The sequence below is a fragment of the Salvelinus fontinalis genome, chromosome 2 (genome assembly GCF_029448725.1).
Source record: "Salvelinus fontinalis isolate EN_2023a chromosome 2, ASM2944872v1, whole genome shotgun sequence".
NCBI classification, from domain to species: domain Eukaryota; kingdom Metazoa; phylum Chordata; class Actinopteri; order Salmoniformes; family Salmonidae; genus Salvelinus; species Salvelinus fontinalis.
In genome coordinates, this window is record NC_074666.1 from 65233558 (window position 1) to 65260313 (window position 26756).

Sequence of the window (26756 nt, forward strand, 5' to 3'; positions counted from 1 at the left end):
TTATTTCTAATTATTGACATTTAACCCTTATTTTACCAGTTAAGCTGACTGAGAACACTTTCATTTACAGCGACAACATTTACTACATAGAGACCAATTTAATTCAATACAACTTTATTGAGTCCCTCAAAAGGTACAGTAACGAAGCCTTGGTATTACTAGGCAGGTTGTGTCTTCTGCAGCTGAGACACAGGCCAGTCAACAGGATGAGTGACAGGACGACCGCTCCACTCAACAGCAACGCATACAGCTGCACAGACACCTCCATCACTGTCTGCAGGAATAACACAAGCACACAAACTCATCCAGTCAGATGACACTTTTGACACGACACTATTAAAGCATAATCATGCTGTCCTCTCTGACCCAGTTTAAGACTAGTCTTGGACTAAGAAGCAAGTTAAATGGAGATTCTCAATTTAAAGTGATTTTCTTTGTCCAAGACAAAATAATGGCCCCGAATGTTAAAACCTTTTTGAAAAATATCACCTCTGAATAGGAATGTGGTTGTCATTGTTAAATCATCATGTCATTTTCCTTCCTTGTGGTTTTTGATTCTCCATTTCACACATGCCTTTCTTGCTATCACTATCACTATCAGCGGTTCAGTTCAGCTTCCTAATGCCAGGAAACGGATTTCCTGCATTTTAAAGTTAAAGAAAATTACCAGCACACTCTTAACACACTGTATGTGTAAATCACACACCTTTCTGTATGTCACATAATATCTACAGTACCGTGGCACATAAAACTCCATGCAAAACTGACACATAAAATAAGACTACCTCAAGGACATGACTACAATGACACTACGGTGTGGTACCATAGGGCTGGCATTTACTAATTTGCAGAACCTTGCTCCCTCCAAACCGTTTAATAGGTAGTGAGTTGAACTCTAAAGGGCCCATCATTGTGACAAATGGTGTCTATTTTGTGTCACGATACTCCTCCTGGTGAGAGCCATGAGGAGGGTGGCATTTCTGCCAAATTCAGACTGGTCTAGATTTGGTAGAGAGAGGGGGGGGGGGGGGGGCGAGGGACGGCTGATCTGAAGGGCTAGCTTAGACCCAGTTCGGTGGTATAGTACAGAGCTGCTGAACCTGAGGGGTTCAGAAAACCTGGGCCCTGTGCGATTACGTTGAAGAACATTCAGATTCAGTCAGAAAGTAATTTATATCTATAACATTGTGAACATGTCTCCATTCTGAATTCATAGGTTAATCAACATTGCTGAGTACCAGGGATGGGGTCAATTCCAGTCAATTCTGGAAGTACACTGAAACTCCAATACTCTTCAATGCTTTTCACTTGGGGAAAATTTGGAATTTGGTTTACTTTCTGAATTGAAATAGAACTGACCCCAACCCAGGTGAATAAATCAACACGTTACTTCTTCACTTCTAGCTTATTCTCTACTAACCTAGAGGTTAAGAAACTAGGCATAAAGTAGGAGTCAATCAGTGGAGGGAGTTCTTACCAGCACGTGTTGTGTAGATTCCCAACAGAGCGTTAGGTCGTAGGTTGCTGATGATCTGCCAGGTGGTCAATGAGACTGGTTCTAAACCGGAGGTCGAGTTCCGGCCGAGTTGACCCCAATCCAATCCCCAGACCAGCTCAGTCGTCAGCTACACTGAGATGCGCCATTTTGGATGCATCTAATCTTCTGTCTGTTGCTCAAATCCCTATCCTACCACATGCAACTCTCCCTAGCTGTTCTTTTTGTTCACTCTTTTGAGTTTTCCCTCCCTTTCAGTTAACTGTAAGGAACCTTGACTATAGCAGCTTGACATTAGGTGCCTTCCTCGATGCACCTTTTGGTCTGTATGACCTGTTCAGTCGCCTCCTCCTTCCTTCCCTTCCTCACTCTTCTCATCAACTCTCCTACCCCACTGTCATCTCAGCCTCCCCCAAAGTGTATTTTTTCTATCATTCTCACAGTGTTGTTTCAGATCACCTCTCCCCACCACTGTACCTCTGATCTTATCGCCTCCTTCTCGCTACCTTGGAGAGACCGGAAAGGCACATTAAAATACAGGGACTGACAATGTTCAGTTCATGGTTCAAAAGATGGACCATCCTATAGATCCAAATCAAAATCCTACGCCGAGGTACCCCAAGTGTCTGTATTTGGACCAATGTTTATGCTGTAGAGGGAACCGTGAGAACAGCATAAGAAGTGACCAACATTCAGACACTTGGCTATCATCTGGTCCATGCGAGTCAATAATCAGTTCCCATCAACTAATAATTGAGCTGTCAGCAATAATGCTTTATTTTTTTGAATCAGGGATGTAGAATCTGAAAGTCAACTCAAATGTGTACGACAGACATGGAATGGCAAATCATGACAGGTGCCTCTATAGGGCTGTGTGTGTTCCCATCTTCATCAGTGTACTCATTATTATTCTCTCCAGACAATCGTTTTAGGGGAAATGTTTCCACCACTATAGATGATCCTCTAGCAGACCGCCATCAGAAAAGCTGGTTGGCATGGCACCCACACATATAAAATGGCTGCCAGGTGCCTCTGTGGTAGCGTTTAGTGTTACCATCCTGGTTCAACTGCCAGAGCCTCTGAGAAGATGCTAGTTCTCAGAAGAACACAAAATGTCAAACTGCTCTGGACACACACACAGTTTCGCAGCAGCGTAACGATTGAATAGTGTGAACGTTGCACAAGCGACTTGCTTTACCTCGCTCCCCCTCCCCCCAGGAAACCACACCAGCGGAAGGAAGCCATGAGCTCCTCTCTCACTCTCCATCAAAGAGAGAGACTGTGTAGACAACTGAAAAAACAAGGGTAGAGGAGGAATTCCTGAATAAGTGAGAGGGGCAGAGGAGAGGGAGGTCAGAGGAGACAAGAGAGGGAAAGGTGTAGAAAGGCTGAATGAGAGGTTACAGCTGCACTTGGTGTATTTGTGCAGCAGAGTATACAACCCCTCATTAAAACGTGGCTATGGGCTTACAGGATCCAAGCTTCAAAGACACACATTTATCACCTCTGCAAAGCACTAAGTGACATCTGCGCAGATACATAGAGAAATCATTCCAGGAGTCATCTCATCAACAGTCCATTCTCATCGTTTAATGTTTCAACGAAAGGTTACATCAAATGAAATTCATGTTAAAAACGAGCAACTTTAACTAATTATTTTAAGGCTTCACTTTCCAAAATAACCCTTTTTTATTTTTATAACGTAACAATCGCCTTCATTAAAAAAGGGATATTCATTTTCCTCAGACAACTAAGAAATGTACTCTGTAATAGACCCGATTTGATCTCCTGGTCGTTGTGACATCAGTGCCTCTATATGAGGTCACAAAAACCCAAAGTACACCTGACCTCCAAGATCATTCCATAAAAACACGAGTAATTGCTAATAAAAATAAAAAAAATAAAAAAAGGTCTTAAAAAACATAGATTACCTTCTGGAACATACATTTGTCCCTCCACCGCGTTCTAGGTCGCTGAGGGACAAATCTAGTGTTATTATTATAATATACCAAATGGGTCTAAAAACAGAACAAGCATGATTAGGCTTAATCTGTTAAAAATGCAACATCCCACAACCGATCGGTGGGTTTGGAGTCCAATGCGGGTACCACTGGCCTGTGCCTGCCAACTCCCTTTTTTTCAGTCTGATACTGTATGTAGTAAGTAGTGTGTGGTTACACTGAACGGACAAGCATCATATTTATAGTCTTCGTTTGTTGACGGGAGGATGATAGCACTGGTTGGAATGGCTTTGAAATGGGCCGGCCGTAGTTATTCCGTGGCCAATCGGAGCGCTGTGTTTCAGACCCAAGCAATAAGCACAGCAGCAGTAGTAGGGATGTAGTGGTTACCACTCAAATCAGAGCGCTGGGTGAAAAATATCCTGGCGGTTTTCCAGAGGTCTCTACCGTCGAGATATGGTCCCTGTGGAGTAACGGATGAGTGTCTGTCTAAGAGTGACACCCCTATCTGTGACCCTGTGACACATTGGCTTCAACAGGACATATAACGGGGGTGCACACATCAGAATGCAAAAAGGCTTTTCTGCTTCCTTCTTTCCCTCAGGTAAAGAAGTTGTTTCTCCTCTGAAGTTCCCTCTTTCTTCTATCCGGTCACCTCTTCCAGCCACAGAGGTTAACCTTCCACTGATGTGGCTCTTTGACTTCCTGTTTACTAGTCTGCATACATCTCTCATAAGTCACTATGTCTCATGCCAACATGTGACGCCAATCAGAAGTGGAATATCTTGTTGTTGACTACAAAAACACCAGGAAATTATGAGCGGAAGGTTTGGCAGCTATGACTCTGCCATGTTACTCAGCAGATAAAGGTATTAAAAACCATATCACATCAAATGTTACAAATAATAAATAAAAGTCTCTGTATAGGGCATTGTCCAATCAAAGACCCTAGTCGTAAAAACACTGCTGCGCGAATGGTCACAAACAGGGACCAATCAGGGCGCAGCATCTTCCACAGGAGCCTCCAACACCCCTTCTATCTCCTCAAATCAAAACACTGGACACTGGCACCCTCGTGGACCTGCCGCTCTTGGGTACAACAATTGGTTCATCATCTGTCAAGGAAAGAACATGCAGGACAGTTAAAGCATTGTATATTAATTATCAAGATGAGCAGAATGTGCCCTGGCAGTTTCTTATAACTGTTGCTAGCCTCTCTCTGCTAACACCACATGTGGTCTGTAGACTCATCACGACCGGTCTCATCTGTGGTTGCTCTCAACTATTGTTAGTCTCTCAATGCTCACTCAGACATATCTGTAGTTAGCAGGAGCAACAGTGTTGGGCCAGCAGCATAGCACCCTGCATCCCACTGCAGGCTTGCCTCTGAAGCTAAGCGGGTTAGCCCTGGTCAGCCCCGTAATGGGATACCAGATGCTGTTGGAAGTGGTGTTGGCGAGCCAGTAGGAAGCACACTTTCCTCTGGTCTAAAACAATATAATGCCCCAGGGCACTGGTTGGGGACATTGCCCTGTGTAGGGTGCCGTCTGTCAGATGGGACATTAAATGGGTGTCCTGACTCCATGTGATCAGTAAAGATCCCATGGTACTTACTGTGTCCTGACTAAATTCCCAATCTGGACCTCATACCATCATGGCCACCAAATCATCCCCAGCTTTCAATTGGCTCATTCATCCCCTAGAACTATTCCCCAGGTCATTGCTGTAAATGGAAATGTGTTCTCAGTCAACTTACTGGTAAAATAAGAGATTTTAGTTTTTTTGAAAGGCCCCTCATTGAATTTTACTACTTTGCATGCATTCATAGCTTCACCTGAGGCCCATGTGCGAAAACATAGCTTCACGTTTTGCCTCTCACCTGAGGGTGCGTAGTTTGTGGCACTTTGGCGGTCCTTCTCGATGAAGAGGGCGGTAGCCAGGAAGAAAGCCCCGCCCCCAACTGCCACAAAAGAGCAGGTGAGGAGGGAGAGCTGCAGGGAGCGGAACTGCCATAGGTACGAGTCAGTCTGCTTCAGAGAGTCTGACACCTGATGGATGGATGGAGGGAGGGAGAGATGGAGGGAGGGATGTTACACAGTAAATGAGGATCGTACTCTGTTTCTTTAGACAAAGTGTGCGTGTATCAAATTTTTAGGTATGCGTGTGTGTGTATATATATATATATATATATATATATATATATATATATCCGTTCAAAAGTCTGGGGTCACTTAGAAATGTCCTTGTTTTTGTCCATTAAAATAACATCAAATTGATCAGAAATACAGTGTAGACATTGCTAAAGTTGTAAATGACTATTGTAGCTGGAAACATCAAATTTTTTATGGAATATCTACATAGGCCCATTATCAGCAACCATCACTCCTGTGTTCCAATGGCACGTTGTGTTAGCTAATCCAAGTTTCATTTTAAAAAGGCTAATTGATCATTAGAAAACCCTTGTGCAATTATGTTAGCACAGCTGAAAACTGTTGTGCTCATTAAAGAAGCAATAAAACTGTCCATCTTTAGACTAGTTGAGTATTTGGAGCGTCAGCATTTGTGGGTTCGATTACAGGCTCAAAATGGCCAGAAACAAAGAACTTTCTTCTGAAACTCGTCAGTCTATTCTTGTTCTGAGAAATTAAGGTTATTCAATGCGAGAAATTGACAAGAAACTGAACATCTGGTACAACGCCGTGTACTACTCCCCAAACTTTTGAACGGAGAGTGTGTGTGAGAGATAACAATCACGAGACATACCACGCCTATGAGATAAGGACTCCCAGCATCTCCAAGCAGGTGAGAGAGAACGATCTGGAAGGCCTCAGCCGTGGAGCGACGCGTGGGGACAACCACGTACTGAGAAAGATGGTGTGAGAGTGGGGGGATAGATAGAGGATAATTGGCAAATGTTTTTTAATTTCTTATAAAATCGGCACAATACAAAAGTAACCTTGAGGTTGGAAGGTCAAACATGTGCACTAAAGAGTTACATTACTTGAAAAGTGTTGAAAAATGCCACTATCTAAATTCTTCAACAGAAACCAATTCCATATTATCCTGCTAGTACACATTTTTGTTGTAGCCCAAGACAAGCACACCAGGTGAGTTTGTCTGGGGCTTCAACAAAAATGTGTACTGTTGGTGGTACTCGAGGACTGGAGTTGGGAAACACGGCTCTAGACAGATTACGCTAATTTGACTACAAACACCTGTATATGGACATTGATTGAATAGGGCCCAACCACCTTGCGTTTTGATAGTGCGAGATAGGGGATTGTTATGCATCTGATCTCACCAGCAGGATGTCAGCTACGATGGCCCAGTTCATAGACAGGAAGGTCTCTCCCAGGAAGATAAACACCTGATCCCACAGAAAAACTGGTTAGACCACCATTACTATTACCATTCAATGGGGATACAACGCCAACAGAGAGGTAAGCGTGTGTGTGTGAGAGAAATCTGTCTTACTAAAACTGCATACATTCTATTTACGTACTGTTCAGTAAAATCGTATGCCGACAGCAACACGTGCTCCCGAGTGGCGCTGTGGTCTGAGGCACTGCATCTCAGTGCTAGAGGCATCACTACAGACCCTGGTTCAACCCTGGGCTTTATCACAACCGGCCGTGATCGGGAGTCCCATAGCGCGGTGCACAATTGGCCCAGCGTCGTCTGGGTCAGGGGAGGGTTTGGCCGGGGTAGGCAGTCATTGTAAATAAGAATTTGTTCTTAAATGACTTGCCTAGTTAAATAAAGGTTCAATATAACATACTAGGCTCAGCCATACTGAGAATGAGTCATCTAATGCGCAAATGCATTGATTACCGCCATTCGTTTATTTTGGCACTATATCTGAGTATCAGCTGTTGTCAAACACTAGCGATTCTCTCCCTCAATATTGTGTAGCAAATTCTACTCGATGAAAAGCCGAAATGAGTATAACACCCCTGACATTTAAACCAAACTAGATTTTATAAATTTCACGTACTATAAAACATTCTATCTTAGCACATGGTCATTTCCAGGTAAAAGGACCAACGTGAAGTTCCTAGGAGCATATCAAAGTAGGTGTCAAAATGAAAGCTAATTGTCCGAGAAAGTAAAGCATGTATACTGAACAAAAATATAAACGCAACATGTAAAGTGCTGGTCCCATGTTTCATCAGCTGAAATAAAAGATCCCAGAAATGTTCCTGACGTACAAAAAGCTTATTTCTCTCAAATTTGGTGCACAAATTTGTTTACATAGCTGTTATTGAGCATTTCTCCTTTGCCAAGATAATCCATCCACCTGACTGGTGTGGCATATGAATAAGCTGAATAAACAGCATGTTCATTACACCTTGTACTGGGGATAATAAAAGGCAACTCAAATCTAAGTCTCAGTGGAATTGTCCATACCCAAAATGCCTACTATTTAGAACGCAAGTATTCGGACACAGCCACACAGAGAGATGGGTGTTGACTTACGTATGTGGCGATGGGGCTGGCCTGAGCAAAGACGATGGCGAGGTAGAGGAAGGGAGCTGAGAGGAGGAGTCCTAGAGCACACACCAGGGGGTCAGCCCTCGGCGTCCTCAACCTCAGTCTCCTACTGACCTCTGCACCACTGGCCACGCCCAGGATCCCCGACACAACTGTGATGATGCCAAAGTACAGGCTGGGAAGGGAGAGAGTGAGAGAAGGTTTATAACAATTCATTCCACAGGAGACATTTGTTTACCCTTGCTGACTCATCTGTGTTTTTTTTAATGTTTTGACAATTGACTATTTCCTGATAAACTGGATTCCTTTTAAAGCAAAAGTTTGATGTCTATTCTCTACTGCTGCGCTCTATTCACTGACTCCTACTGTCATCCCAAGCCGTTGCAGTTATCAGGAGTCGAGTGTAGTAGTGGCAACGATGTTGTGATGATTCAATCTTATCCTGTGATTACAGAGGAGTCTGATGATCCCTTAACATTCTGACTGATTATAAAGTGCCATTGTTCAGCGCCTAGTTCCTGTGTGTCACCTGTTGGATGTCGGTGTGTGTTTGTGTGTTACCTATCAGATGTCTGTGTGTTACCTGTCGGAGGTGTCGCATGGCCCCTTAACGCAGGGGGGCCTCCCTTCGGTGAAGACAGCAGCTCTGAAAAGGAAGGCCGGTGCCCAGAGTGCCAAGGAGCCAGTCACAAAGGCCACTGCCGTGAAGCCAAACGTAGACAGCACAAAACTGGGGCTGCACACAGACACACACAAAGATATTGGGTTGATAATTATTCTATAGGACCAAAGATGCATTAGAATTGTGCAATGAATACAGAGCTATAGAGATATGGGTCAAAACATAGTGGACTATTATAGGGAACATGGGTGTCATTTCAGACTCAACTCCAGTCAAAAGTAGTGCACAATATAGAAAATAGGATGTGATATGATACTCAGCTCTGGTCAAAAGTAGTGCTCTACAGAGGGATATCATTTGACACTGGGCTTGTGATGGTGGACATACTTCCTGCAAAGAGCCTTCATGTCACCCAGCCAGCTGGTCCTTTGGAGAGTGTGCTCCGGTCGGGCCTCGATAGCACCCCTCTTTGGCTCTTTCACCACGAACAGCAGCAACACCACCGCTACCAGTCCTAATGCAGGAGTCACCTGGGGGGGGGGGGGGGGGGGGGGACACAGTTTTAAATGGCATAATTGATCTATCTGACAGATATAACTAAAACATGGACACATTGAATTTAAGAGTCAGATGAAAGACCATGCTTTTGTGCATGTTTGTATTGCAGTGTATTATTCCCTTTATGGTTGAGAGTGCATGTATTTCGAGTAACTTTTGTGTTGAGAAGTATAATATCCAACAACTCAGGGATTAGTTAACTCACCCGCAGGGCCCAATGCCAGTCCCCTGCCCAGTCATCAACCTTTGACCCCACGATGTAGCCCAGACCACTGAGGAAGGAAGGACAATGGAACAAACATTCACCACACATTTCGCTCCTCCTATCACATAAGCCAAGACAGATAACAAAGATGGACACAGATGTATTCATTATTATTTTCTATGACCCCCACCTGCCCACTGGAATGGCGAAATAGAAGACAGAGAGCATCTGCGTCCTCCTCTCCTTGATGTACAGGTCAGCGATGATGGTTGGGGCGATAGTGGAGTAACTGGCCTCCCCGACCCCCACCAGGCCACGCGTCAACAACAGGAGCCAGAAATACTGACAGGAGGAATGTGGGAGAGGAGGAAGGAGAGGGGAAGAAAGAGGGGAGGAGAGATGGGTGGAGAGGGGGAAGAAAAGAACATGCCTTCAGGTTAAGATTGAACTTTAATTTAAAATTAGGGGAGCTTATTGAGACCAGGGTCTCATTTTCAATAGTGCCCTGAGGACAACAAATTCAACACAAACATTCAAAACATTAAAAAAATGTAAATAAATGCAGGTACATTTTTCAACAACACATTTTTTTACCCCCTTTTTCTTGATATCCAATTGCGATCTTGTCTCATCGCTGCAACTCCCCAAAGGGCTCGGGAGAGGCGAAGGTCGAGTCATGCGTCCTCTGCATCATGACCCGCCAAACCACGCTTCTTAACACCCACCCGCTTTACCCGGAGGCCAGCAGTACCAATGTGTCGGAAGAACCACCATACAACTGACTACCGAGTCAGCCTGTGCCCGGCCCGCCACAAGGAATTTCTAGAGCGCGATGAGCAAAGTAAAGACCCCCAGGCCAAACTCTCCCCTAACCCAGACGACGCTGGGCCAATTGTGGGTGCCCTATGGGACTCACGGTCAAGGCCGGTTCTGACATAGCCTGGGATCGAACCCAGGTCTGTAGTGACGCCTTAAACACTGCGATGCAGTGCCTTAGACCACTGCGCCACTTTTTACATTTAAAAATGCCATTCTTATTTAACATATTCAACATTAAACTCAAACTGCCACCAGGTAATCAAGATGCAGGTTATTCAAAAAATGGGCTGCTTTAAATCTGATTGCGAGTTTACCTAATTCGGTGGAGACGGGAGCTTTAAAATGTACTCAAGCTTTACTCTAGCTCACATCTCTTCACACACGGAGACAGACAGACAAGCAGGCAGACAGAGAAAGCTTAGGAGTTGCCACACACACACTTATAGTTTGATGTCAATTCATATACACTGTCTGAGAACCAGGGCCTGGAACTAGAGGTCTTCACATGCCCAAACAGTTGGATTCGTCCCGAAATGGATCCGTGGCTTTCCCACCCGACCCAATAAGCATCAATTTATTTTACAAAAACGGAGACCCCTTCCGAATGGACCAAAGGTCAGTCGGACCCATTCTGAAAAGTACTGAGGAAAACAGACCCATGCTGGTTCAGATCCAAGAGAAAGAGAGCAAGAGAAAGAAATCTCCAACTGGGCACCATCTCCAGCCTACACCATCATACACTGCTCAAAAAAATAAAGGGAACACTTAAATAACACAATGTTACTCCAAGTCAATCACACTTCTGTGAAATCAAACTGTCCACTTAGGAAGCAAGACTGATTGACAATACATTTCACATGCTGTTGTGCAAATGGAATAGACAACAGGTGGAAATTATAAACAATTAGCAAGACACCCCCAATAAAGGAGTGGTTCTGCAGGTGGTGACCACAGACCACTTCTCAGTTCCTATGCTTCCTGGCTGATGTTTTGGTCACTTTTGAATGCTGGCGGTGCTTTCATTCTAGTGGTAGCATGAGATGGAGTCTACAACCCACACAAGTGGCTCAGGTAGTGCAGCTCATCCAGGATGGCACATCAATGCGAGCTGTGGCAAGAAGGTTTGCTGTGTCTGTCAGCGTAGTGTCCAGAGAATGGAGGCGCTACCAGGAGACAAGCCAGTACATCAGGAGACGTGGAGGAGGCCGTAGGAGGGCAACAACCCAGCAGCAGGACCGCTACCTCCGCCTTTGTGCAAGGAGGAGCACTGCCAGAGCCCTGCAAAATGACCTCCAGCAGGCCACAAATGTTCATGTGTCTGCTCAAACGGTCAGAAACAGACTCCATGAGGGTGGTATGAGGGCCCGATGTCCACAGGTGGGGGTTGTGCTTACAGCCCAACACCGTGCAGGACGTTTGGCATTTGCCAGAGAACACCAAGATTGGCAAATTCGCCACTGGCGCCTTGTGCTCTTCACAGATGAAAGCAGGTTCACACTGAGCACGTGACAGACGTGACAGTCTGGAGACGCCGTGGAGAACGTTCTGCTGCCTGCAACATCCTCCAGCATGACCGGTTTGGCGGTGAGTCAGTCATGGTGTGGGGTGGCATTTCTTTGGGGGGGCCGCACAGCCCTCCATGGGCTCGCCAGAGGTAGCCTGACTGCCATTAGGTACCGAGATGAGATCCTCAGACCCCTTGTGAGACCATATGCTGGTGCGGTTGGCCCTGGGTTCCTCCTAATGCAAGACAATGCTAGACCTCATGTGGCTGGAGTGTGTCAGCAGTTCCTGCAAGAGGAAGGCATTGATGCTATGGACTGGCCCGCCCGTTCCCCAGACCTGAATCCAATTGAGCACATCTGGGACATCATGTCTCGCTCCATCCACCAACGCCACGTTGCACCACAGACTGTCCAGGAGTTGGCGGATGCTTTAGTCCAGGTCTGGGAGGAGATCCCTCAGGAGACCATCCGCCACCTCATCAGGAGCATGCCCAGGCGTTGTAGGGAGGTCATACAGGCACGTGGAGGCCACACACACTACTGAGCCTCATTTTGACTTGTTTTAAGGACATTACAACAAAGTTGGATCAGCCTGTAGTGTGGTTTTCCACTTTAATTTTGAGTGAGACTCCAAATCCAGACCTCCATGGGTTGATAAATTTGATTTCCATTGATAATTTTTGTGTGATTTTGTTGTCAGCACATTCAACTATGTAAAGAAAAAAGTATTTAATAAGAATAGTTCATTCATTCAGATCTAGGATGTGTTATTTTAGTGTTACCTTTATTTTTTTGAGCAGTGTATAAACAAGCAATATTGGCCAAACCATCCACAGTTACATGTCCTTAAACTGCCTATAACAAATTACAAACAAACAATTTGTTGTGTTTCGATGTGTAGCATATTCCAAACTTGATAGTCTATTTTTTACTTTCCTAAAACAATAGTTGTCTACCTCATGGGTCGGAGATTTGAGCAATAGATGCATCTGGCCATTGCATGCATATAGGCCTAGGTGTCCACAGTACTATATATTTTAAAAATATATTATTTGAAGGAGCCAAGCTTAGGCTTAGCCCTAGAGAGACAGGGAGAAAGAGAGAATTGCCGATCCCATGTTTCCGACATCGACTTCTTTATACTTGTCAATTGGCTACTACTGCTATACAGATATAGGCGTACAGAAGGAGGCTAATTCGTTCATTTTCGATCCAAATCTATTCTATAGAAGTATTACATTTTCCGATTAAAGGAGTAACTCTGGTAAGCCTAAAACATTCTTCCTCATCTCAAGTTCAACTGTCAGTCAGTTGGAGTGTCTGTGTGCACTGCCTTCATATGCCTGCTGTAGCTATGCCTAATAATAGCCATACCACAGTGAAGAATTGAGTAACGTTAACATTTAATGCTAGTTAAGGATACTATAGGTCACGTTTCACATTGGATTTATTAACTACAAAAAGGTAAGATGTGTTTTTATTTCTAATTCCTTGTGCTGCTCTGCAAATTTTTTTTTTTAAAGCTACCGAAAGGAACGATATAAAACGTAACTTCTTTAGGGTTCAACACGGTTTTATTTTGCTAAATATTATGATTCTGTTCAGAACGAAACGATTGGGAAATAATTTGTTCCAACCCCTGCTGAAAATGATAGTTAGGAAGTGTCCCTCACTTCTTTGGGCGTGTAGGAGCTGGCGAGTGTCACGATGGACCAGAAGCCAATGCCCACACTCATGATTATCTTCCTGTTGTACCTGTCGCCCAGGTAACCAAAGATAGGAGCCAGGAACATGTAGCTGCAGATGAAGACTGTTTGGAGCAGCCCTGACTTCCCATCATTGATCCCAAAGTACTGCTCAATGTCAGGCAGAACACCTAAACAAGACAGAGACAGACCTGTGTTATATGGCATATGAGAAATGACTTATCCATAGCATTTCTTGTGGTTATGATAGTCTAATCCAACATGCTTTTTAGGAGTAGCATATGCTTCCGTAGCAAACAGATTCATGATTGTTCTTTGTGTGAAATTATCATAATATACACACTACCATTCTAAGTTTGTGGTCACTTAGAAATGTCCTTGTTTTTGAAAGAAAAGCAAATTTTTTGTCCATTAAAATAACATCAAATTGATCAGAAATACAGTGTAGACATTGTTAATGTTGTAAATGACTATTGTAGCTGGAAACGTCTGGTTTTTAATGGAATATCTACATAGGCGTACAGAGGCCCATTATCAGCAACCATCGCTCCTGTGTTCCAGTGGCACGTTGTGTTAGCTAATCCAAGTTTATAATTTTAAAAGGCTAATTGATGATTAGAAAACGCTTTTGCAATTATGTTAGCACAGCTGAAAATTGTTGTTCTGATTAAAGAAGCATAAAACTGGCCTTCTTTAGACTAGTTGAGTATCTGGAGCATCAGCATTTGTGGGTTCAATTACAGGCTCAAAATGGCTAGAAACAAAGAACTTTCTTCTGAAACTAGTCAGTCTATTCTTGTTCTGAGAAATGAAGGCTATTTCATACGCAGAATTGTCAAGAAACTGAAGATCTCGTACAACACTGTATACTAGTCCCTTCATAGAACAGCGCAGACTGGCTCTAACCAGAATAGAAAGAGGAGTGGGAGGCCCCGATGCAAAACCGAGCAAGAGGACAAGTATATTAGAGTGTCTAGTTTGAGAAACAGACGCCTCACAAGTCCTTTACTGTTAGCTTCATTAAATAGTACCCTTCAAAACACTAGTCTCAACGTCAACAGTGAAGAGGTGACTCTGGGATGCTGGCCTTCTAGGCAGAGTTCCTCTGTCCAGTGTCCCTCTGTCCAGTGTCTGTGTTCTTTTGCCCATCTTAATCTTTTATTTTTATTGGCCAGTCTGATATATGTATTTTTCTTTGCAACTCTGCCTAGACCTCACCCTGTAAAGTTTCAACTGAAATTGTCCAAGATTAATTAGCTAGCTAGCTTTATAAACAGTGCTGACAATTCCCTTCGGGCTAGCTAGATGAATTATATAGCCAACATTTATATTGATGCTCTGTTACAATAACCAAAGTGAAACCATGATGTATGACTGGATTGGATGTTGTATGCAATTTCAATGTTGTTTGAGTTGCTTTGTGTTTCAGCAAATTTGTTTGAGATAATCTCACTGCAACACTGCTTGACATAGGTGTTTTCAAAGAACCACCAGTCAAGGTGAGCTCCCCGCCTACAGCCTACTAGCTCCCCGCCCTCTCAGTCTCTTCAGACTTCCTTGTAGTTTGACATGAGAGAAAAACTACTTTTAAAAAATGAATAATTGAATCTGTGAAAAAATATTATGACTGATGTTTAAGTCACACATAAGGCTATTTTACATGGGAATCAGAATGACTGTTTGGGGGATTTAAGGTGAGGATCAATTTCTAAACACTTATGATATGTAGCTCCCCTTTAAAGAAATTTTAGGTGAGCGTTGGGTTAGGTAAGTGTTGGTGTAACGTTAGATTGTCAATACCAGCCACAGTGAACCTGTCCATGTAGTTGAGCAGGTTGATGAAACACAGGACAGTAACAGTGAACACAGCTCTCATGCTGGACACTCCGCTGGCTGGCTCTTCCTCTTCCCGGCGCTGGCTAGGCCCTGCACCAGGCTCTTCTGAACCCTCTGCCTCGCTGTCATCAGAGAAGAAGGGCGTGGTGTCCGAGGTGGGGTCGGCTAGAGACATCCCAGCTGCTGGAGAGAAAAAGGAAGGAAACAGAATGACGAGGAGGTCATTTTGGGTCAACAAAGTAGGCACCTTGAGTTAAATTAAACTCACGTGCAAAGAGTTCTGGCAAAAACAAAGGAGAGGGAAAATATGAGGAAAAATACCTAAATGAATGGCAGACACACAAATTGCATTTCAAAAGCGTGTCATTGTAAAACCAAAGCTAATGTGAGTGGTTTGATTGTGTTATTTAGCGAAAGGGAAAGTAATGTAATTTAGAGTCAGGGGAACAAGACAGTCAGAGATAATGTGGGAGAAGGGGGGAGTATAGAGATGTAGTCTTGTGATGTACGTTAACGAAACTAGCTTACTGTCATGTGAACATGGACAGCACGTGTCTGAATGTGTGTGTGCAGTGTTAAGACTTAGTGTGTATTAGTATCAGCATTTGTTTCAGCAAGAATGGACTCTTTTTAGAAAGAGTATATGAGGAAACCCAGGTAATGAAAGATACCATATATAGAACCATGAGTTACGACTTGAGTCTGGTTTCTGTATGGTTTCCCCGTTTCCTCGTGTTTTTTAACGTCACACAAAGACGAACTCTAGCTGGTCAACAGACTGTCGGTCAAGTTGTGCTGACAGGCAGGCTAATACACAAACATCCTCTTCAAAACAACAAGCTAAACTGTGCATAATTAACCACAAAACGATGTCTAGGGTAGAGGGTTAAAATGCATCGTCTGTTTACAGATGGCTAAATAAAATACTTAACGTTAGCATGTTAAACTAGATAATTTCAGACTGTTTAAAAACACACACAGTGATTGCAAGAAATCATGGATGTTCTTTCAACTATGGTTGACTATATTAATTTTATCTAGTTTGAGCAGGGTTCCATTGTCTTTGTAAGGTTGCAGAAGTAGACATTATGTAGTTAAGTTAGCTGGCTGTCGTTACGTGATTGCTGGACAGCAAATTATGTAGCTAGTTAGCTATTCCGACCCTATAGTCATGGGACCTTGGTTGGTTATCTTGTTGCTTGCAACCAGTGGCACCGTAAACAATTACCAATCGCCTTGTTAGCTGGCTAGCTAGCTACAAAACTAAAGCTACCTAACATATTTGGTCATTCATCAATGTCAATACGTTAGCTAGTTAGCTAATAATATGTAACAACTGTATTCCATAGCTAGCAGCCCAGTAGTGTAATCATACCGACTCTCATATACTTTGTAACAGATGACCATAATAGCTTTGTGGCTGTGTGAGTCAAAGCTACTGTTTGTCGTTGTTTACCTGGTGAACGCAGTGATGAGTCGGGATTGATGCGTCTTCGCGAATTTATATCTGTCTCGGGTCCTGTGTTGATGTCAGATCTGCTCTTGGGACTTATGGCATTAGCTTAAACACACTAGCGTCAACATTTCTGAAAAACTGGTCGGACGAAGGTAAACCGCTGTTTTTGTGAGGCGCAACTAGGTACTCTTAATCATCGCGGCGCAGCCATGTTGAAATTGTATCCAACTTCCGCCCCTCACTCACATGACTTATTACAACACCACCTCCCTTGGAAATCGACCAACAATGAAACTGATACCAGAGACTTAACACTAAATAGATAGCTAAACCAAAATACCTTTAATTGGCAAATAGTAAATAGTTTAATAATACATCCACAAAGAAAGAACCAGTGGAGGCAGCAACAGGCAGGTAGAGGGGGGGCAGGGGAGATTGGGCCCAGGGTGTCATCAGTCACGGTCCAACGCTTCGATCACACCGACGGTCTCAGGGCCTCCGGAAAGGGAGAAAGAGAAAAGATGCGGGTTAGTGAGAGCATGGCTAAGACCATAGTACACCACATGCACTGGGGTTAGAGAATAACCCACAGTGTTGTGGACACTAGATAATCTGACTAACACAAACAACCTGTTTAACCTCGCTGTGATACTGTAGGCCTACTTATGTTACTTCAATGAGTCAATTCAGGTAGCATTCAATGTCTTGCATTTGTGTTAACCATGGCAGCCAGCATTGTAAATAAAGAGATGTGCAGAAAGATAATCAGCCTCTTGTGTCTGTGGATCCTTTCCCCTTAATGTACATTTCATGTCAGCCAGGCCCAGCTTTTCAAAGATACAGCATTTATTTAAAGCTCTGGTTGAGTCTAATGCTTCAGTCCTTGTTTTGTTTTCTCTTATTATTACTTGGTAAATAAGCAATGCTGGGAGAATAAGGCTAGGAAAGTGTCCATGTCAACCAAGCCCATCTTTTTAAAGAAACACAATTTATTTCCATCTTTATTTGAGCAAAATAAGTTTTGTTGTGATCACAAGAAAATCCTAACAATTCAGGTAAAGAGCGGCACAGTCAGGCAGACAAATTTGAATGTTCTATCACAAAGTGAGAACAATTAGTTTCCCTTGCCGTTATATGGCTGCTACTTAGAAATACTATAACAGTAAATTAATAGATGACATTCACTGCTATAAACCTGTCTCCAATATAATCGCATAGTTTACACAGACCCAGCACAGACCTTTGACAAATAAATCTGTGTGAAAAGGTGTCCCATGGCATTTTTTTTTTTTTATCAACAAACTCAATGTATTCCGAACACTGGTGGTAACCATATAATCCCACTAATGTAGGTAGCCTACCTACTACGATGACCCCTCTGGTATGTTCTATTGTGAAATGTCTGGGACTGGTTGTTGTTTCACTGTTAATAGGTAAAATATTTTTGAGTGGTTAAGTCAAAGACGAAATTAACTGCAATACACTGGTCTGAAATATTTTAGCATAACTAGGCTACATACTAGGCATAACCACAAGAGGCATTTCTCCATATTAAAACATGTCACAGTGAAACATGCCTAGCTCAGCTCACTGGGGAATGATTACGGAACGCTCTTTGAAATAAGCGCTCGTATCGTCATATACCAACGGATTGAGTTCTCACCACACCAGTGTACAGGTCCATTTAAACACAATTCATATACAACATTACAGTGCATTCATTTGAACAGAGACATTTTTATTTCAAAATCGGTTCAAAACACATCTTGTAAATAAACACAATCATAAATTGACAGTGACAATATTGATAAGTGTTATTTGGACCAAGTGCAGTAAGTGCATCTTAAAAAAAACATAGCACTGGGACATCTTTCTATCCTTTTTTGTTTGTTGTGTCCATCGTATATACAACAAAATAATCTATGACGAGTTCTCAAACATTTCCTTGGGGACCTCCAGCCGTTTCATGTATTTTAACTATATCAGCTAGCACACCTGATTAAAATGGTTAACTAATCAAGTCCTTGACTAGGTGAATCAGGTGAGTTAGTATAGGGCTACAACACAATTTTGAAATGTCTGGGGATCCCAGAGGAGAGGTTTGAAAACGACAGCTCCATGAAAATACCACAGGTGTTTACACCCACACCTCAATGACATCACCGTCCTCCATGTCCAACTGGGAGGGCGTCTGGCTGTGGACAACCTTTGACCCGTCAAACTGGAAGCGCACCTTGCGTCTGGCATCCACAGACATACTGGACACATACTGGGAGAGAATGGAGCCCAGGGGGGCATCCTGAGGAAGAAAGAGAGGGAGGGAGCGAGAGAAGAATGAGAAATGTGAGAGAAGGGGAAAATGAGAGTAAGGGAATTAGGATGAACTCAGTTCTTTCTATTCTTAATTAACAGTTGAGAAGAAAAGGTGAGTTTAAGACCAAGGCTGTTCTCCAAACAGCTTCGTTCCCTCTGCCCTTGAACCTTATCCTTACACATTTGTGCTCAACCCCAAATTCTTAATTGTGAGAAACATTGGGTAATGCTCACTTTGTGTAGGGAATATTCCTGTGCTGAGCCTTTCTCCTTGGCCTGCAGTCGCACAGTGAGCATGTCACCATGCTCGGGCTCGTGTTTATCATCTGCTGCTATGACAACACAGTCTGACAGAAGGGAGAGTAGTATTAAAAGAACAGAACAGAAAAGAGGGTTTGTGATCAAACATTGAGTGGAGTTGCTGCCTTAAATTATGAAGCAATACATTAGAACACCAATTCTCAACTGGTGGCTGTAAAAAATAAATTAAAAAAATAATACTCCAGTCTGAACTTAAACGACTTAAATCAGCTAGAAAGTACATAGAAATGATCATGAATTTTAAAATATATATAATTCAATCTCAGATTTTTTTTCTTCCAATCACAGTATTTTCAATATAGAGCTATTAGCAGCACTATTTTGGTAGATTTTTGAGTCTCAAACCAGTTTATTATCATTCTTCATCAAGAATATGGGCAACATTTTATCATTGACAATGAAACAGGTGGGAATGTTGTTCCCTTGTCATATAATTGCTACATTTACATACAATATAGCATAAAAATTGTTTTCCAGATTTGGTGACTAGCGTTTAGTGTAGAAAGCAATCTAGCACAAAAGCACTCTTTTTACGCGATGCTAATATTGGGTTGTCACTCAGACAACCTGGTTCAATTTGTTTCCAGAGGCAACACCAGTTGTGAACCACTGCATTAGAAGGTGAGGTGCGACACTTTCCCTGTTGTAACGACTGTGTGAGACATCCAAGTGTGCATCCCACTAATGTACGCCACTATGAGTCATCTCACCTATGATGTCAGCGATGCCCAGGCCCAGCTCATTGGCTGTGGAGTGGACAGGAAGCTCTATGTCTCTCCTCAGTAACAGGATGCGGGAGGGCGGTACTTTGAGCTTGACTGACAGCTGCTCCACCGCTTTGCTCAGAGGCACCGTCTGGGAATGAAGAGCCTCAAGTTAGGAACTAGAAGAAACCTCCAGTGTACTTGTGTAGTAGCGGTGGCTCACTGAGCTAAGCTAACATGATGATGAGTAACCTTGCCTGACACCAGAAAACTTGTGTTAGCGCCCCCTGAGTTAATAACGCCAAAGGCTTTAGCTTAGTAGGCTTTGAGAGTCTTGTGGAGCACAGACTACCTGGGTTCAAAAGCAGTCACACTCATCACAATCGGCCGTGATTGGGAGTCCCATAGGGTGGTGCACAATTGGCCCAGTGTCGCCTGGGTTTGGCCGGGGTAGGCCGTTATTGTAAATAAAAATGTGTTCTTAACTTTCTTAGTTAAAGAAAGGATAAATACAATTTTAAAAATACATAATGCGACTGGTCTCAGTTCTGGCACACTCAGAAATCTCCTGATTCTTGCAATAAAAATTACACTGTCGCCAAGGTAACAGTTTTCCTAATTGAATTTCATAACTATGCTGAACAAAAATATAAACACAACATGCAACAATTTCACTGAGTTACAGTTCATTTAAGGACATTAGTCAATTGAAATAAATTAACTAAGCCCTAAACTATGGATTTCCCGACTGGGTAGGGGTGCAGCCTGGAAGGGCATAGGCACACCCACTTTAGAGCCAGGCCCACCCACTGGCGAACCAGGTCCAGTCAATCAGAATGAGTTTTTTTCCACAAAAGGCCTTTATTACAGACAGAAATTCTCCTCAGTTTCATCAACTGTCCGGGTGGCTGATCTCAGACGATCCCACAGGTGAAGAAGCCAGATGTGAAGGTCCTGGGCTGGCATGTTTACACATGGTCTGTGGTTGGGAGGTTTGTTTGACATACTGCCAAATTCACTAAAACAAAGTTGGAGGCAGCTTATGGTAGAGAAAGTAACATTACATTCTCTGGCAAAAGCTCTGGTGGACATTCCTGCAGTCACCATGCCAATTGCACACTCCCTCAAAGCTTGAGACATCTGTGGCATTGTGTTGTGTGACAAAATTGCACATTTTAGAGTGGCTTTTTATTGTCCCCAGCACAAAGTGCACCTGTGTAATGATCATGCTGTTAAATCAGCTTCTTGATATGCCACACCTGTCAGGTGGATGGATTATCTTGGCAAAGGAGAAAAGTTCACTAACAGGGATGTAAACAAATTTGTGTACAACATTTGAGAGAAATAAGCTTTTTGTGCGTATAAAACAATTCTGGGATCTTTTACTTCAATGAAACATGGGACGAACACTCTGCATGTTGCATTTATATTTTTGTTCAGCATTCATTCAGCCTGAATTGAACACAAAAGCCCTCTTTGATCCTCTAGATGAAGTCTCTGTTAAAGGAGATTTTTAGTCCAGGAATACATTTACTCTGAATCTGGGAAACTGGCCTCTAGAAGTTAATGTCCAAAACCGACCCTGGACCACCAGTTAATGACAACCTACATCTTTAACCCGAATCACGACACACTCACTTGAGCATCACTATGACACAACAGGAAGTGGTGCTCTTCCTGATTCTTACGGTTAACACAGGGATCTTGTAGAGGTCTGTCCGGCTGCGGAACTTGAGGGCGATCTCTCTGGATGTCAGTGGGCTGTGGTCTTGGGAGGGGGCGAGGGGCTGGCTCCTGGGCCGGGAGTTTGGGGACATGAGGATGATGTCATCATCGTCGTACTCAGTGAGAGGAGGGGAGTGGCATCCACGGCGTCCGGACCGCCCCTTGGCCTCGGGAGAGAGGTGAGAGCCCACAGCCTTTAGCTTCCTGTTGATCTCTCTGAGAGAGAGAGAGAGAGAGAGAGAGAGAGAGAGAGAGAGAGAGATAGAGAGAAAGAAAGAAAGAGAGAGAGAGAGAAATAAAGAGAGAGAGAGAGAGCCACCAGGGACAGGCGTTGACAGACCGATAAAGTGACTGGTGATGATATTGTAATTGCATTACTGAAAGGGCATTGCATTTCTGTCTCGGACATAGACAAAACGTCAACTCACAGAATCTTTCGATTGGCCCGATTGGATACTTTGACAAAAGGGCTGCCTGGAGGTGGGGGTGGAGAGGGGGTGCGGATGTCTACCCTGAGAGAGAGAGCATTTTAGGGGGGGAAGACGTTACTACACTAAGAATTGTGAGCCGCTCTGGCTCGCACAAGCCAAAGCTCATGCAAGGCTACTTACTTAAACTAAGAATTTGTCAAAGATGCATCAATGCAGAAATCACCCACCATTGCCTGGTTACTAAAACTCTAATTAGTTTGCCTAATTTCTGTTTGTGTGACAAAAGAAGCAAGTATAGTGTAGAGAATCATTGTACCATCTAAACCGCTGTGAAATATCTTTCCATAACCAAAAATATTGTATTTTTAGCGGTTTGAAGTTGGTGTACAAAACTGAAAGTAAAAGATGCAAAAACAAAACTTAAGAATGAGGAGCATAGAAATAGCTCACATAGAACAGATTTAGCACTTCTTAGACATGCTTTCCATAAAAATGACAGCTCTATAACACACATTTACAAGTGAATTTGGTCAGGTCCCCCAAAAAGTTCAATATTGCAGCTTTAAAACCATACTTGAAATATTGTACATAAATACAAATGAAATACACTACTGTCACCTTCTGGTTGCCTGGGGTAGTACAAAAACATGCTACATATACAGTTAACACAGTAAATGAAAGCAGAACAGAGTACACCTTTAGCAGCAAGTAACTCACAGATCTTTGTCCTCTGGCTCAGACTCATCCTCTGAGTCATTCAAGGCAATGATGATTGGCTTATTTTTCTTTGAGGGTGGAGACTTGGCCCACAAATTGACCTCCTCTGCACTGTCACCTAGGTAGAGAAATAAAATTTGGGTGGGTATAATTTGTGGAACGTTCCAACAGGAATCTGTTCCAAAAACTTTGTAATAAACAAGGTTGTCAACAAATAACACATAGAAAGTTGTATAGCGGCCAAATAAGATACCGGGTAGGGAGTGGGCTATTTCATGAAGTTTTTACTCACCACATTTATTCTGAAAAATGTCTATGGACAAACATTAAGAATAAGCTACTTGGTGAGTTGATGCCTATTCGGCAGCTAGTTAGCTAGGTGAATTGATCATGCTACTTGACAGTTTTTGTAACAGATTCTTGTTGGAACGTTCCACAAATTATACCCACCCATCAAACTCCATGTTCAGTTCAATAGACAGGGATTGAACAGGAATTAACTAGTAGCAGACCAGACCTCTGTCAGTCTGTGGTCTGACTAGTTCATACCTGCGTTAACATCACAGGCAAAGAGAGTTGGATTCAGCTGTAAGCTGCTGTTCACCTACAAACATAAATACAAAATGACCAGTATTTGGTAATGAAATAGATTTTACAAATAGCCCAGCCCCATTGCTTTGGCAAGGCAAAAAATCTGTGTGGGAGTTTTGCAATTGTTCATCTAAAGCAGTTGATGTACATATCCAAATATTTGTGTGGATGGATCAATCTACTTTGATACATTCAGGCAACACACTGATACAGAGAATCACAGACAAATAGACTTTGCCAGTCAATAAAATAATTAAAGCAAATGTAAATAGAATTGACTATGCCAGTAGCAGAGTAGTAAATAACTTCACACCATATAATTAGAATAATTAAATGGGAACAGGAATATGACTCATTTAATGGGATCTCTATGGGCCACACCTTGTTAGAGTAGATAGGCACGGTGGTAATAGACGAGGGGTCGATGATACGACGCCGTTTGGGTTGAGGCTTCACGGGGGCGGTCGACTCAAGGTCGCTGTCACTGTCAGAAATCTGAACGAAGGGGTGAGATCACACACACGCAGTAAGCTTTGATCCATGTTTTACATGCTGAATTAACGTTACTGTAAGTTGGATAAACTTGTAAACATTTGACAAACTAGCAAACTTTCATCGATGACACCATACACCCTTCAAATTAAAATAGGGACCTCGAAGCCAGTTCTCTTGCTTTTTTTCCATTCTTCCCATCTAATCAGCGACTGATATGGGTGCAATTAATTATCAGGTAGAACAGAAAACAAACAGTAGTCCGGACCTCGTAAGGTAAGATTTGAATAACCCTGCCATACACCAACCATCTCACTCAGCATGTCTAGTTTGATCGGCTCTATCACAGCCGGTTGGGGACGGCTGGCTTGGTTAGAACTTAGCATAAGCATAGCATATTATGCAAGTAAATAATGAAAATAAACATTGACGCTAGCAGCACCAGTAAACCTAGCTAGCTTATGCTAGCACATATCGCGCTATTGTTTTTAGCTAGCTGGCTACTTGAGTAAAGACTCGTTTGCGTACTTTTGTGCTAGATTGCTTTCTACACTAAACGAGCTTATCGGTGAGAACTTTTCTTTTGGACGTCCTGGAAAATAATTACCACTTCAGCCATTGTTTCCCTCCAATGTGATGATTTCACCAACCAATCGCAGTGTTTTCTGGGGGGAGGTTGTGACCTCATTCTGGACCAATCATCTCTGGGAAGAAGATGTTGTCACAGAGTTTCTAAACCCATAGGCGCAATATCGCAAGACTTTTGAGAACGCTTACGAAACAGACCAAGCAGACTAGGCCGGGGTATGAGAAGTCCATAAGAGACGTGAAACGTTATTCCTTAGTTGTTCGTTTTCTCAAAATCTAAAGGAACAACCTAGATTCGAGCCAATGTCCTAGGTAGTTGAACATGTTATCAGTGGTGGAAAAATTACCCAATTGTCATACTTGATAGGAAATTACTCGAAAGTGAAAGTCACCCAGTAACATACTACTTGAGAAAAAGTCTAAAAGTATTTGGTTTTAAATAAACTTAAGTATCAAAGGTAAATGTAATTGAAAAAATGTACTTAAGTATCAAAAGTAATAGTATACATAATTTCCAGAGTGCTGCAGCGGTCTTTTTTATTTTGTATTATTTAACCTTTATTTAACTAGGCAAGTCAGTTAAGAACAAATTCTTATTTACAATGACGGCCTACCCTGGCCAAACCCGGCAAAAGGCCTCCTGCGGATAAAACATAAAAAACGTAAAAAATATGAATATAGGACAAAACACACATCACGACAAGAGAAACACAACACTACATAAAGAGAGACCTAAGACAAAAGCATAGCAAGGCAGCAACACATGACAACACAGCATGGTAGCAACATAACAACAACATGGTAGCAACACAACATGGTAGTAGCACAAAACACGGTACAAACATTATTTGACACAGACAACAGCACAAAGGGCAAGAAGGTAGAGACAATAATACATCACACAAAGCAGCCACAAATGTCATTAAGAGTGTCCATGATTGTGTCTTTGAATGAAGAGATTGAGATAAAACTGCCCAGTTTGAGTGTTTGTTGCAGCTCCTTCCAGTCGCTAGCTGCAGCGAACTGAAAAGAGGAGCGACCTAGGGATGTGTGTGCTTTGGGGACCTTTAACGTGACTGGCAGAACGGTTGTTGTATGTGAAGGATGAGGGCTGCAGTAGATATCTCAGACAGGGGGGAGTGAGGCTTAAGAGGGTTTTATAAATAAGCATCAACCAGTGGAGTGGGTCTTGCGATGGGTATACAGCGATGACCAGTTTACAGAGGATTATAGAGTGCAGTGATATGTCCTATAAGGAGCATTGGTGGCAAATCTGATGGCCGAATGGTAAAGAACATCTAGCCGCTCAAGAGCACCCTTACCTGCCGATCTATAAATTATATCTCTGTAATCTAGCATGGGAAGGATGGTCATCTGAATCAGGGTTAGTTTGGCAGCTGGGGTGAAAAAGGAGTGATTATGATAGAGGAAACCAAGTCTAGATGTAACTTTAGCCTGCAGCTTTGATATGTGCTGAGAGAAGGACAGTGTACCGTCTAGCCATTCTCCCAAGTATTTGTATGAGGTGACTACCTCAAGCTCTAAACCCTCAGAGGTAGTAATCACACCAGTGAGGAGAGGGGCATTCTTCTTACCAAACCCCAGGACGTTTGTTTTGGAGGTGTTCAGAACAAGGTGAAGGGTAGAGAAAGCTTGTTGGACACTAAGACAGCTTTGTTGTAGAGCATTTAACACAAAATCTGGGGAGGGGCCAGCTGAGTATAAGACTGTATCATCTGCATATAAATGGATGAGAGAGCTTCCTACTGCCTGAGCTATGTTGTTGATGTAAACTGAGAAGAGCGTTGGGCCTAGGATCAAGCCTTGGGGTACTCCCTTGGTGACAGGTAGTGGCTGAGACAGCAGATTTTCTGACTTTATACACTGCATTCTTTGAGAGAGGTAGTTAGCAAACCAGGCCAAAGACCCCTCAGAGACACCAAGACTCCTTAGCCGGCCCACAAGAATGGAATGGTCTACCATATCAAAAAGCTTTGATCAATTAAAATTAGCAGCACAACATTGCTTAGAATCAAGTGCAATGGTGACATCATTGAGGACCTTTAAGGTTGCAGTGACACATCCATAACCTGAGCGGAAACCAGATTGCAGGTCTAAGGCACTGCATCTCAGTGCTAGAGGCGTCACTACAGACCCTGGTTGGATTCCAGGCTGTATCACAACCAGCCATGAGGGCGGCGCACAATTGGCCCAGCGTCG

At 43.0% G+C, this 26756-nt stretch overlaps 2 protein-coding genes across 5 annotated transcripts in view; both read right to left on the bottom strand.

The window, feature by feature from the left end:
- spns1 (SPNS lysolipid transporter 1, lysophospholipid) overlaps positions 1–18276 on the bottom strand; it is a 36809-nt gene extending 18533 nt beyond the window's left edge. Inside the window, exons 1-12 of one of the 3 annotated variants that reach the window (XM_055941754.1) lie at positions 16655–18276; positions 15163–15378; positions 13330–13532; positions 9523–9674; positions 9333–9399; positions 8957–9099; positions 8531–8683; positions 7933–8122; positions 6758–6823; positions 6220–6318; positions 5336–5504; positions 3066–4571 (exon numbers count right to left, since the gene is read on the bottom strand). In XM_055941754.1, coding sequence (XP_055797729.1) covers positions 4501–4571; positions 5336–5504; positions 6220–6318; positions 6758–6823; positions 7933–8122; positions 8531–8683; positions 8957–9099; positions 9333–9399; positions 9523–9674; positions 13330–13532; positions 15163–15373 — 1524 coding nt within the window. In that variant the 5' untranslated portion in view covers positions 15374–15378; positions 16655–18276 and the 3' untranslated portion in view covers positions 3066–4500. Of the gene's footprint in view, positions 1–3065; positions 4572–5335; positions 5505–6219; positions 6319–6757; positions 6824–7932; positions 8123–8530; positions 8684–8956; positions 9100–9332; positions 9400–9522; positions 9675–13329; positions 13533–15162; positions 15382–16654 lie in introns of those variants that run through there. The other 2 variants (XM_055941745.1, XM_055941761.1) reach the window with 2 other exon arrangements.
- A 95-nt stretch (positions 18277–18371) lies between these two features.
- Positions 18372–24658, bottom strand: nfatc2ip (nuclear factor of activated T cells 2 interacting protein). Of its 2 annotated transcripts, none has more exons than XM_055941964.1 (9): positions 24556–24658; positions 23838–23951; positions 23415–23469; positions 22866–22983; positions 22146–22229; positions 21681–21933; positions 19999–20143; positions 19202–19314; positions 18372–18953 (listed from the first exon to the last, which is right to left on the bottom strand). In XM_055941964.1, exons 1-9 carry the CDS (start codon positions 24634–24636, stop codon positions 18792–18794), a joined length of 1125 nt encoding a protein of 374 aa, XP_055797939.1. In that variant the 5' UTR covers positions 24637–24658; the 3' UTR covers positions 18372–18791. The 2 variants fall into 2 exon arrangements, with proteins under 2 accessions (XP_055797939.1, XP_055797931.1); XM_055941956.1 differs by lacking the exon at positions 24556–24658 and adding an exon at positions 24257–24466.
- Positions 24659–26756: the final 2098 nt, after the last annotated feature.